General features: G+C 36.3%; 1 protein-coding gene across 9 annotated transcripts in view; it reads right to left on the bottom strand.

Annotated features, from left to right (window-relative positions):
* The window catches only part of FOXJ3 (forkhead box J3), a 142236-nt gene that overhangs the window by 14504 nt on the left and 114815 nt on the right, over positions 1-12917 (bottom strand). For all 9 annotated transcript variants that reach the window (XM_025983740.2, XM_025983743.2, XM_072723655.1 and 6 more), the window contains 5 exons: positions 11339-11467; positions 7781-7955; positions 5331-5747; positions 1774-1875; positions 1208-1399 (listed from right to left, as the gene is read on the bottom strand). In XM_025983740.2, the coding sequence (XP_025839525.1) occupies positions 1208-1399; positions 1774-1875; positions 5331-5747; positions 7781-7955; positions 11339-11467 (1015 nt within the window). The remainder of the gene's footprint in view (positions 1-1207; positions 1400-1773; positions 1876-5330; positions 5748-7780; positions 7956-11338; positions 11468-12917) is intronic.

The raw sequence follows: 12917 nt of genomic DNA, 5'->3' as shown, positions 1-12917 counted from the left end.
ATACAGTTTAGTTGTCAGGCACATTGGAGGGCACTCAACAAGTTCAGCTAATACTAAGTACCTTGTATATGCCAAGCACTGAATGAGGCTCATGGGTGGATGTAATTTACGAAATGAATGAGCCACCAAAATCAGTCACTGAGTTTCAAGTTAGGTAAACTATTCAAATGGAAGAGGCAAAGATGATGGAAGATTTCTATCAAAAGACACAGAGAGCTGTCTAGGTACCTTCATCAGTTCAATGCCCGACTCTTGATTTCGGCTCAGGGCATGATCTCAGGGTTGTGGGATCGAGGCCCAGATTGGGCTCCATGCTCAGCAGAGAGTCTGCTTCAGATTCTCCCTCTTCTTCTGCTCCCACCCCCCGCCCCCACATGCACTCTCGCTTTCTCTAGAATAAATAAATCTTAAAAAAAAAAAGACACAGAAATAAAGATTTCACATGAAAAGAAAGCTATAGCATGGCTGGGGATCTTGAGAATATGTAAAGACCAAATTTGTGAAATAAGCTAGGATAAAGGTTGAAGGAAACCACAGGATAGAAAAGAGACTTAAAAATGCATCAAATGTAAAACCAAAATAATGAACAGAAAAGAAGTCAAATTAGAGATAAAAGGTTGCAAGAAAATAAACAAAGAAAGCACTTAAATATTAAACATCTACAGAATGAAAAGGTGCTGCAATTAGAGTAAAATAGATGGCTACAAGGGTAAAGAGAAAAAGAAGAAAGTTAGGTGAAAAACACAAAGCATGAATTTGAAGTACAGAGTAAAACACCGAGACAATTTACCATTACTGTACTCTTTACTTGAAGCTTTGAATTTTAATCTTAACATTCTTAGAAGATATATAAAATAAGACATGCTGATTTTCACTGCAAGTCTCCACAAGTTTAAACAGATATAGCTTCATGACTATGTTCTTATAAAATTGTATATATCTTTAAAACACTTAACTCTTGTTTGAACTGAAAAGGTTAAAGATCACAGTCAACTGTAAACAATAATCATATAGATCATGACAAAAGTCTCCTTTATCTCAACTTTTTAAACATATCTTTAATAATATATAAATTATTTTATTTCATTGCATTTCTTAGAAATGAAAATATGTAAACGGATCACTATCACACTAAAAACATACCAAGCTGTCTCACTAAATTTCACACAAATGAGAAAGACAATCAGGAAGATAATTAAACCAATACCTGTTCCAATGTGTTGGGAAGGTTTTGTTGGATGCATGGCACCGTGACAGACATTTTGCTGAACATTACTTTGTGAGTGGATAAGGCCAGTTTGTGTAAAGAATTGATTAAGAGAAGAACAGAGATCAGCAAATTGAACCTGATCCAAAGACCAGTTCTTGAGATCTGCCTGTCTCATACTCTCCATCAAACCTATGAGAAAAGTATTAGAAACAGCACAGTTTGTTCTGCAAGCATTGCAAGGAATATAACAAGACACAATTTTTTTTTCCAGCCCTCAAAATTTCCACTGGTAATGATTAACTGTGCAATGAAGAATGACATTTAAAAATTATTCAAAGCTTAATTACTTCTAAATGTGGCCAAACTTCTTTCCGAACTCTTACCTCTGATCCTCTGCTACATCTACTAACTTAATCATGAATTTTGCAGTGTTGTTTTTTAAGCATACTATCAACTGCAAAAGAAACACTATATAAGGAGATACTTTACTACAAAGAACCATCCCTATGAGAGTAAACAGATCATGTATTTTTGGTTCTATGTCAGAAAGAACCCATACTTACCTTGGAACTGTGAAAGGTCTACATCTGACCAATTAACACTGCTGGCAATTCGACAACTTTCTTTTAGCATGTCAAGTGTTGCATACCAGTCATTTGAAACACCTATAAAAATAATATTGATAATACTACATAAATCTTGGGTAGTGAAAGTCTGAAGTATATGGTAGGGGGAAGACAATGAGCTGGGCTTATTCCATCCAGTTTTATGAGTGATTCACATCCATCATATCATGTGTTGATGTCATATGTTGGGGCAATCGTCTCTGTGAAACAGGCAGAGGAGTCTTATTTCTCTTTATTTTATAAATAAAAAGAAACTGAACCAAGAGAGGTGGCATAACTTAGCAAGGTTACTATGATCAATCTAAACCTTGAACCTGGTGCTTCCAAGCCCCAGTCTGACAGCTTACAAACTGCCCTATCACCTTAAAATGTCAAACTTGATTACTGCTCTTTACATTTGTACAGTACAAATGAATGACAGGCAGGGCAAGTCGGACAAATCAATATACCCTCCCTCCTTACTATATGAAGTCCATTTTCCTGTCTTGTTATGACATTAAGAAATATGTTCTTTGTAACTCAGAGGCAAGTTCACATTTAGAAGTAACACACAGTATCTTAAAGCACTGACTTAAGAGAGGCAAATTAGATTGTATAGCAAGAGGACAAATTTCTTATAAGGCAACCCTGACAGAGAGAAATGCCTTAGCACAGTCTTCCTGGCAAAGTAGCAAAGAAAGGACTGAGACATCTGTAAGAAATGTTGATGAATCCAAACCAAGGCTAGTCAGGAATAGTATCCTCTGATTGTAGTATCATCAGGAGGGTTAAGACTCCACAGTCTATATGTCAGCAAAGTGGTCACCACTCAGGGGCATGGGGCTAGAGCTGCATTCAGTGACAGTGCTGAGTAGATGAAGAAAATCCTCCATTTAGTCACTGCATCAGAAATTATTCTGTTATCAGAATCACCACTGGATGGATAAAGGTTAAGAACTAATAAAAAGGATTTTTTGCTACATCACAGATAACTCTGTATCAACTACTGGTTATTTGGTTTACAAAATAACCAATTACGGATTTTTTTTTCAAATAAACAATGAACCAGAGACAACATGACTCTGCCCCCAGGCAACTCATAACTAGAACTTTGTTGGGGAAAAATAAGTAATGCCACATTCAAGTCTATGAGACTTTCATGTCCATGACCTATAATAAATGCTAATTTGGCAACACAAAGCAATCTCTGCAAGACCCACTCAGTAAATGTTTACTGATTTAGTCCTTTTGGAATTACTGGTGTTATAGTCTTTGAAGTCCTGATAGGCCAAGATATAAATTCCAATTCTAATGCTTATTAGCTCTGATCTTAAGGCAAGCTGTTAAACTTCTTTAAGTTACACTTTTCCTATCTATTAAATGTGGTAATTTATAGTTGCTTTGAGAGGACAATAGGAGATAATGTATCTGAATTGCCTATCACACAATGGGAACTCAAACAACTGTTAGTTTCTTCCATTCCTTCCCTATTAAAGACAATTCCTAATTCCTCCAGGTGAAAGGCTATTTTCCTTCTCTGGCAAGCTACCTCTGGTATAGCAATATGCCACTAAGAACACACGATGGATTGTTTTCAGTGGTAATAGTATTTTTTTCTCCCCTGGCAATCAGTAGACTTAATAGAAGCCATGACCAGAGCATTACAGACTTCTACTGACACCAAATCTCTACAATCATTAGTCAATCCTTAAAATCATATTAAGAACAAACTTAACTTTTTGAAGAGTGTACTGACATTAAAAAGGGAGGCAGTAGTATAATTGAAATAAATCAGAAAAAGCCAAGTATCATATGATCTCATTTACATGTAGAATCTGAAAACAAAACAAAAGAAACAGCTCCATTTTTAAATACATAGAACATGTGGATGGGGGGGGGGGGATGAGCAAAATGGGTGAAAAGGAGTGGAAGGTACAGGATTCCAGTGACGGAATGAGTAAGTCATAGATGTGGAAGGTACAGCATAAGAAATAAAGTCAGTGGTATTTTAATAGTATTGTATGGTGACAGATAGTAGCTACACTTGTGAACACAGCATAACATACAGAGTTGCCGAATCACTATGATGTACATCTGAAACTAACCTAACATTGTGCATTAACTATACTTCAGTAATAAAAAAAAAAAAAAAAAAAAAAAATTTAAGTCAACAATAGTGACTAACACTAAGAAAAGAGGGCACTACTTATACTTTTCTCTATGCATAGACCTATAATAATTTCAAGACGTTTTTGGGGACTCATCATTATCAAGAATTATACCCAATTTTCAACTTCATTCTAGAACCTTCTTAGAATTATTATTTTTCTCCCTTAGAATTATTAACTGGGAAAACAAAATAAATTATGAAAAGGAATTTACTAAATCTGAAGTACCCTGATACGCATTTTTTGAACCTTATATGATTTTCCTCAAAATATTACTTTTCCACTTTGTAAAAAAAAAGGGGGGGGGGGCAACAGTTTCAGAAAAACTTAAGCTTTATAGCAAAGTCAGAATATAAGAGACAGTGTGCCCTATCTAAAGATCATTTCCCTGACAGTAGTTTAATTGCCTGAAATAATGATCGATTTTTAATTGTTAAGAAGCAGCACTATCTAGCATATATAAATTGTCCCTCCAAGATAAAAATCTCATCAGTGATTTGGTTTTTAAATGGATAGCCAGGCAAGCTATGGGAAGGATCTGTACTCTGTACAACTCCAAAGGGCCCCATTCACCTTGTAGTCTATGTCGGGGGCATCCCTGGGAGTTCTGCAGTGCAGATGCGTGGGCTGTGAGCAATGTGAATTCAGCATCTCACGAGAAACCATCAATACCTATCTTAGGAGCAATAGAGTTTTTAAAAACCAGGATATGAAGAATATTTTCTTCCTTTGCAATCTATCTCTCTAAAATGAGATACTTGGCAGCAATAAGCAAAGAAAGGAAGAGTGGGAACATTCTCTGAATACTTAAAGGCAAGGTACCAGCAGAGGCATTTCCTATTTGTATTCTCAATGCAATCCTCATAACAACACTGTATACCATGGTACTTTAGTTCCATTTTTATAGATGAAGAAATAATGAGACTAAAAGAAGTAATGCACGAAAGGTCGTAAGAGTCATAATGAGAATTTAGATATAAGTTTTTTCTGACATAACCTATATACTTTCTTCTATACCACACCGAATCATACTAGATTGCAGATAGACTGTGTATCCCATTCTTGGAAATGCTCACTAAAACACTGGTTTTCCAGAAGGACAAATGAGAGTCTAAACCAAAACCTACAAGGGTTGGTGAGTTTGCCTATGTTGTCACGGTAAATTTTAATCAAGAAAATCTCCAGATCAATGTAAGGATTGAATGAGTTACAACTATAGGGTTACAACAAGGAAGCACAAAAGAAGACAGATGAGAAGGGTTTCAGGAGTAAATATACATAAGCCTCAGATAACAAAGAACAGATCCTAATTCACAGTCAAACACGAGTCAGGAGACACCAACTTACCAGAATTACAGGATACCTGTTGTGGGGTTGGGGGTGCCTGATGTGTTAACGTCTGATGCTGATGGTTCGGATGGTGCTGTATGTGTTGATGTGGAGAGGGGTGCTGGGGGTGAGGGGGCTGGAGCTGGCTGTGCTGCTGCGGGTGCGATGCTGGGTGCTGGGGACGCTGTGGATGCTGTGGTAAACCATGCGGTCGATGGGACGGATGTGGAGACGGCTGTGTGTGCATCTGGGAGTGGGGCAGTGAGACTTGTGCAACCGAATTACTGCCCGTGGTGCTGAGGCCACCGCCATGATTGTTGGACAGGCTGCTTTGGTTGCTGTGTGGGTGAGAGCTCACTGTGCTGCTAGGAGAGTGCTGATACGAACACGAGGTGTGGGACTGCTGGGAAGATTCAGAAGGGATGGTCATCAAACCTAGACATAGTGAGAGAAAGCAAGAACATTCTGGGTCAGATTTCAGTTACATTTTATGGCAGACATTTACAAAATTATTTACAGAGCAAAGGTATACATATCAGGAAGCAATGCTGGCTCAGCTTAAGAAGTGTCGACACTCTCCCCTCCTTCTCCCTCTCAGAAAGAAGAGGAAAAAGAAAAAGAAATAGAAAGAAGAAAAGAAAGAAAGAAAGAAAGAAAGAAAGAAAGAAAGAAAGAAAGAAAGAAAGAAGAGATAGAAAAGAAAGGAAGAAAGTAAAGGCAGTATGTGAACTGAAATCTTGAAAGACTAAGTAAATTTGGGGGGAAAGTGGGAAAGGTGTTGGGTCACATTCAGGATAGTTCTCTACAGGCGTGAAGACCAAGAATTTGAGAGAGGTAGAGGAGGGAAATAAGGCTCAGTTATTTCTGAACTTTTTCTTGGACAACTCCAAAAACTTTTAAGTCAAAGGTGGCCAGAATTCTTAAGACTAAGCAAGACAAAACAGCCATCTTCAGTGCTTTTTCATTCAGCTTATGAAATATTCTTTAGACCATACAGTTTAGGAGTTAAGAATGCATAATTTATAACACCAGAAATTAAGGATTAAAGTCTTTGTACTGCCATCTGCACACCTGGTAATGCTGGAAAGTTATTAACCTCTGCAAGTCACAATTACCTTAATTATAGATGGGTATGGATATATCTATTTCACAGAATTATTGTGAGGATTAAATGCCATGGTGCAAGTGGAAGGTGAGGATTAGTTCAGTAAATGTTAGCTGTTAGGATGATATCGATGATTAGGCCAGAAGAGACTAATGTTAAAAATGTACTTTTGGTTTGCAGGTGGACACTCATTTTAATAAATCTTATTAGAATATTTGATCCAACATAACTAGGCTATTTTCAAATCCCAAAGGATGTCACATACAATGTTTTACTGAATCAAAACACAATGGATTTTATTAAATGAAAAAGAAAATCCTATAGCACAGTTATCATTAATAAAAGAATCAAATCTTTTAAATGAAAATATTATTCTCACATTGCCCATTAACAGTAAAGTTATATTGAAGTATATTGTAAAATAATCTTAACTAATAAGTTAAGGTTTTATACGTAGAAGAGTTAATAAAAGTTCTTGTCTTGGCCCTGGAAAACTATCATTTGAAGGGAATTTATAGGGTTCTTACAAGTCAGATGAAAGGAAGCACAGTTATTTCATTATCCATGTCTAATAAAGTCCTAGCATTGTAAAAAGGAACTCAGAAATGACCTAAACCAACATTTTCAATACCAATTTTTTCTTTTTTTAAAGTTGGCTCCATGCTGGACATGGAGCCAATACAGGGCCTGCATTCATAACCCTGAGAATTAAGGCCTGAGCCAAAATAAGAGTCACGTAACTCACTGACTGAGCCATTCAGATACCCCTCCAAACTGTTTTTAAAATAAAATTTAAGGATGTTGTATAAAATAGTGACCCACAGCTTACCACTAATCAGTATGTTCACTTGTAAGTGCCATACATGAAATTGCAAATTTGGTGCTACCACATACCACCAGCTATCTCTGCGCTAATAACAGTAAAGACAGGAAAAGCACATCTATTCCCGTGGTGCAACATTTACCACTCAAACACTTCACATGCTAGACGTTACTAACTAACCATGGCAGTCTTTCCAGGCTAACTAATCTAACCATGGTACAGATGCAATGTCAGAATCCTTCAACATGCGCTATTCCAGGATACCACTAGTAAGTGAAGTAGGTGTATGCATTTTTGTGCCATTATACAAATATATACAAGATATAGTAAAGGCACAAAGAATATTCAATTGTGACTATGATGATACTGTTCACGATTCAAGAAATTTAACAGCTGCTATGTGAAAATAATTAACATTTTTCAATAAAAATATACTCTACAAAATAGTATTTTAAAAACTCCACTTGAAATTAATAGGTTATGTATGTCAATTATACATTAGTAAAACAAAAACCCCCACCCCCAAGAAAACAAACTCACCTTGTTGACTAAGTGACTGCTCAAAAACTGACTTATAAAGGCTCCGAAATGAGGCACTGAGATCTTCAAAATTATATTCTGAGAAAAGTAGTTGTTTGTCTCGTTCTGGAAGGTTGTACTGTGGTTGCTGTTGAGGAGTTAATGACTGAGAGACTGGTTCTGGATGGTTTGTCACCTAACATTAAAAGAAAATACTACTAATTTAGTAGCTCTATATATCAGAATTGGTCCGTTACATAAAATAACTGAAAATATCAGAATAGATTCTAGAATCCAAAGGAAATAATGTCCCTATCTTTGACTTTCCCATCCTCTGTTAAGCTGGGTACACATGAAGGACAAGACCACAAAATCGTTACCCTGGATTTTGAAGATCCACAGAAATCTAATCCAACCCCCACATTTCAGAGAAGAAAGGAAAGAGTTCAAAGAATTTAAATGACCTTCCCAACACCATACAACTAAATAATAGGCTAGGCCTGGAACCCTTCAGTGGAAATGGTGACTTGATAGACTTTGAACAAAGCAGGGTTGCAGAATAGAGCTTTTCTCAAATAATTTGTTGTTTGAGGAGTGTCTCTAGTCTGTACATTTTAGAAAACCCAAAATAATGGTTTCAGTTGGCCAAAGTGTCTGTTACTAGTTATGTCCTTATTTATGGCCTAGGATAAGAAGTCTCTTCTGGGAAATTTAAGCAAATGATTAGACAAAGGATAACACATATTTTTCTCAGATGAGTTGAGAAAAGTGAGAAAATGAAATGAATGATTTTAAAAATTTCTAGTTTTTAAACTTCCAGCTTCTGTACAACCTATATCTTCATTTCTACTGAAGCAATTTCATCTCAAACTCTACTATGATATTACTAACATTTTCATTCATTTATTCAAGTAATCTTTAGTATTTAAGCTCAAATACTGTTACTACTGTGAGTCAGGTAGTATGGTGCTGCCCAAAGCAGCAAGGAGCTTCAACACACCTAACTTTCATTTCTAGAGAAAAACATTTTTTAAATGAAATTAAAGGGAAATGAAAAATGTAACAGGTAAAGAGAAATGTAACATATAAAGAAGATTCTAAGAAAAACAATATAGCATGGCTTTGAGCTATGCAAAGAAAAATAAAAACCATCATTAACAACTAAAAAATAAGAATTATCACCAAAGGCAGCACAACTAAAAATAAAAAAAGATCAGTTATATCTCTTAAAGATTTTATCAAGGGATGGTAAACTGCCTTTTTTTTGTTTGTTTTAGTGCTTTGAGAAATTAAAATATGAACAGTCACTGTAAATTTATGCAGCCATTCAAAATGATGCTCATAAGAAGTCTGCAATAACAGAAAAAATATGAATTTTGTGTAGGGGAATGACTCCACCACTGGCATTCTGGTGACCTTACACGTCTCCACAGAGGCGACTGGAAGCAACGCTCAAATGGCAGGATGACCTAAGCCTTGGTGATTATCCTGGAACATGGAATGTGAGTGGTCTTATGAGGAGCAAATTCTTATTAAAGACAGTTTCTCATCTGCCTCCCTATTTCAAGTGAGGCAGGGGACTTTCTACTTTACTTCTTAGGTACAGCTGTGAGTCATACAACTGCTTAGCTGCAGTTTGGAATCCATTCCTCCTTTACAGGGACCCACCACTTGTGGAGTTTGTCATCTGGTTCCTCCAGTTTGGTGTCATCTTGTGGGATGTGGGGAGATGGCACCATACAAATCTGGTTTATACATAAGTAGTAACACTGTCTCTGTGCACTTGGGCTCACTGTGTCCTCACAGGATCAATCTATAAACATGTGGCAAGCCCAACCCGCAGCTGGCACTGTCCTGTTGCTTACAGAGCGTTTGATGACTACCTGATGTCTTGTTAAAGGAAAATGCACAGTATATGATGCCTAGTTTTGCACAGGAAAGTTTAACCTTCCTATGTGTACTGGCATAATAGACCTGTTCTTTCTTGTGTCACCTCGTTCTACAAATATAATTTTTTCTTTTTATTATATTTTGTAATACTGGACACTCTTGGTGTCAAGATTCTCCACATTTTATTATTTAAAAAACATTTTAAAAATTATTAAATCTTTGCTTAGTTTGCTTCAATGCTCCAACTAGTCCTCTGATATTATGATTTCATCATTACTGACTGCTTTAATTTAGTTTACCTTCTGATCAACAATGTTTTTCAGGAAGGGCACATGAAAGGAAAGGTAGGAAGCTTTTTAAGCTCTGCATATCAAAAAATATCTCTCTTCATATATGAATGCAAATTTGGCTGGACATATATTTATAAATCCAAACCTATTCCCTCAAAATTCTACGTAAAGTATTATTCCATTATCCTCCGGTACTTAGCATCATAGAAGCATGATTTGTGTTTCCCTGAATGTATCTAACTTATATCTGAGTATTTATATGGGTGATAATTTTTGAAATTTTAAAATTTATCATGATGTGTCCAGGGACAGGTTTTCCTCCATTAACTTTTCCTACAACTCAGAAACCCTTTTATAATCTCTATTTCTTCTGAAAACTGCTTCTGCGCCAACTATTCTAGCTAGCTTCTTCTTCAGGGAAACCTGTAATTCTCAATTCTCCAGATCTATTATCTTCTTGTACATAACTGTTATTCCCTTATCTGTAACTTCTACATTCTGAATATTTTCAGAATGTAGAATATTTTAGTTTTTTTTCCCTCCAGAGCACTGATAACAGTTTTGCTGAGCCACCTTTTCTTTTCATACATTCATACATTAATTCTCCCCTCTCATTTTTTGGTTTCCCTTGTGTTACTTTCTTATTTAAGGTTCCTGTCCCCTATATATCTTTGTCCTGTGTAAGGTTTTGTCTATTTACTCATCCGGGAACAGGGAGTGAACTGGGGAGATCAAACTGAAACCAATAAACAGTGCAGTGTATGGCTCCTGAGCTCTGTTCTATCCTCTAGGGAGGACAGTTGCCAGATGATTTGAAAAGAGGTATCAGATAACACAAGGGTCATGTTCTTATAATAGGTAACAAAATCAGCACACACAGATCCCTTTATAGTATAGCTTTGTTTTCCAGACCAAAATTAAAAATATACGGCTGGTTAACAATGGAATACCAAGTTGTCCTAACCTCTGAAGTTTGCAGAATTCCCTTCTCACATCTACAGCTGGAAAACATGGTAATATAAACATTCTCTAATTTCTTTTACCAAGGACTATGAAGTATCATCAAATATAGCTTTGTTAGACTAAAGTACAACTTTTCTCCTATTCCAATTACTTTTCACAGAACACTGTGTTTCACTCACAGAACAGATAAAGTAGACCAAAATGATAAAACAAAAACATAGTATAACCACATATCTGTATCTAATCTGGTAAAATATAAGTACAATTAAAATATTATCAAGGTAGGAACCTACTTTACTTATCCAAGCTAAATAAACTGATTAGTGAAAAATACACACATCTTCACTTTTTCATTTATACTTCAATGACATTTGGCTTATTTTTAAGCACTAAAGGAGTTCTCAGCAAAGAAGTTATTAACTTCACCAAGACTTACCGGTGTATAACTATGCACACTGCCAACACTGTTCAAATTAACAGATGCCAAACTCTGGTCTGAGAGACTGTTGTTAAGGCTACTGCGTGGGCTATCACTACCATCCTGATCGGTGTTGTACAAAGTTACCTAGAGAAGAAAAACATTTGCATAAGTAAGTTCTCACTGTATAGAGTTCTTTCTAAGCAACTCCACACAAAAAAGCCCAATTAGGATGGTATATGGCAAGAAGACAAAACATTAGTGGTCTTTCCTTTGGTGCTTACCTACTGCAACTCCATGCCCTTCACTGCTAATGCCATGTTTGCCGTGAAATAATTACTCTCAAACTGAAAAATATCTTATCCAGAAGCACATAAACTCAATATACTACCAGGTGTAATTAGTTCATCAACATTTAATAAGGGGATTAAAGGTTTTCACTGTTAAATATTTCTACAATGTACAAACTTATTTTTACTCAGGTGTTAAGCAAAACTGTTATTCTCTTTTATTAAAATATTTAGGCATCGAGGGATGCCTGGGTGGCTCAGTGGTTGAGCATCTGCCTTCAGCTCAGGGTGTGGTCCCAGGGTCCTGGGATGGAGTCCTGCATCAGGCTCCATGCAGAGAGCCTGCTTCTCCCTCTGCCTTGTCGTTACCTCTCTGTGTGTCTTATGAATAAATAAAATCTTAAAAAAAAAAAAAGGCATTGACAAAAGAACACAAGGAATTTTTAAGAATCATAGGCATTATAGTTATATTACTGAAAACTGGACACTCAACTGTCCAACATACCTGCAAAACCATAGATAGATAATAATAATGTGGCTCCATCGGTTAAGCATCTGACTTGGTTTTGGCTCAGGTCATGATCTCAGGGTTGTGGGATTGAGCACCATGTCGGACTCCATACTCAGTGCAGAGTCTACTTGAGATTCTCTCTCTTCCTCTCCCTTTGCCCCTCCCCCCTCTCATGCTCCCACTCTAAAATAAACCTTAAAAAAAAAAATTCTAACATACATATCAGATGCCAAGAACTATAAATCAAACTGTTAACAATGGTTAACCAGAAGCAGGCTGAGCATTCCTGAAGACTTTTATCAGTATTAACATTAGAATCTTAAATTGGAAACAAACAAAAGTTTAGAACAGATAGCCTATTTATCCTTCAAGGTTCTATTCAGATGGTACGACCAACTTTCCTTTCTATGTTCCTATTTCCGTGGGTACAATATATTTAGCTTTATGGTATAACTAATTTTTATCCACTAGTAGACTCCTTGAGTCCCCAGTAAGTAATCATAACCAACACAGTGCTTTCTATTCAGTATACAATTAATATTTAGTGACTTAACCAACTGAGCTATCACCGTTTGTGCTAAAAATGGAGTCACATTTGCCAAAAGAGACCAACTATGTAGAAAACTAGGCATGTATCCCGCTATACTGAAGGCAAAACCAAACTGTCCCCCATTCACATCAGCTAGAATAACATGCCTACAAACTAATTAGGGAAAAGAATATTAAAAAAAAAAAAAAAAAATCAAGCTTATGGGCTCCTAGCTCAAAAAATTACAAGCACCCTATGGTAATTTTC

Source organism: Vulpes vulpes, chromosome 10, assembly GCF_048418805.1.
Source record: "Vulpes vulpes isolate BD-2025 chromosome 10, VulVul3, whole genome shotgun sequence".
NCBI classification, from domain to species: Eukaryota; Metazoa; Chordata; class Mammalia; order Carnivora; family Canidae; genus Vulpes; species Vulpes vulpes.
This window is presented reverse-complemented; position numbering and strand designations above follow the sequence as displayed.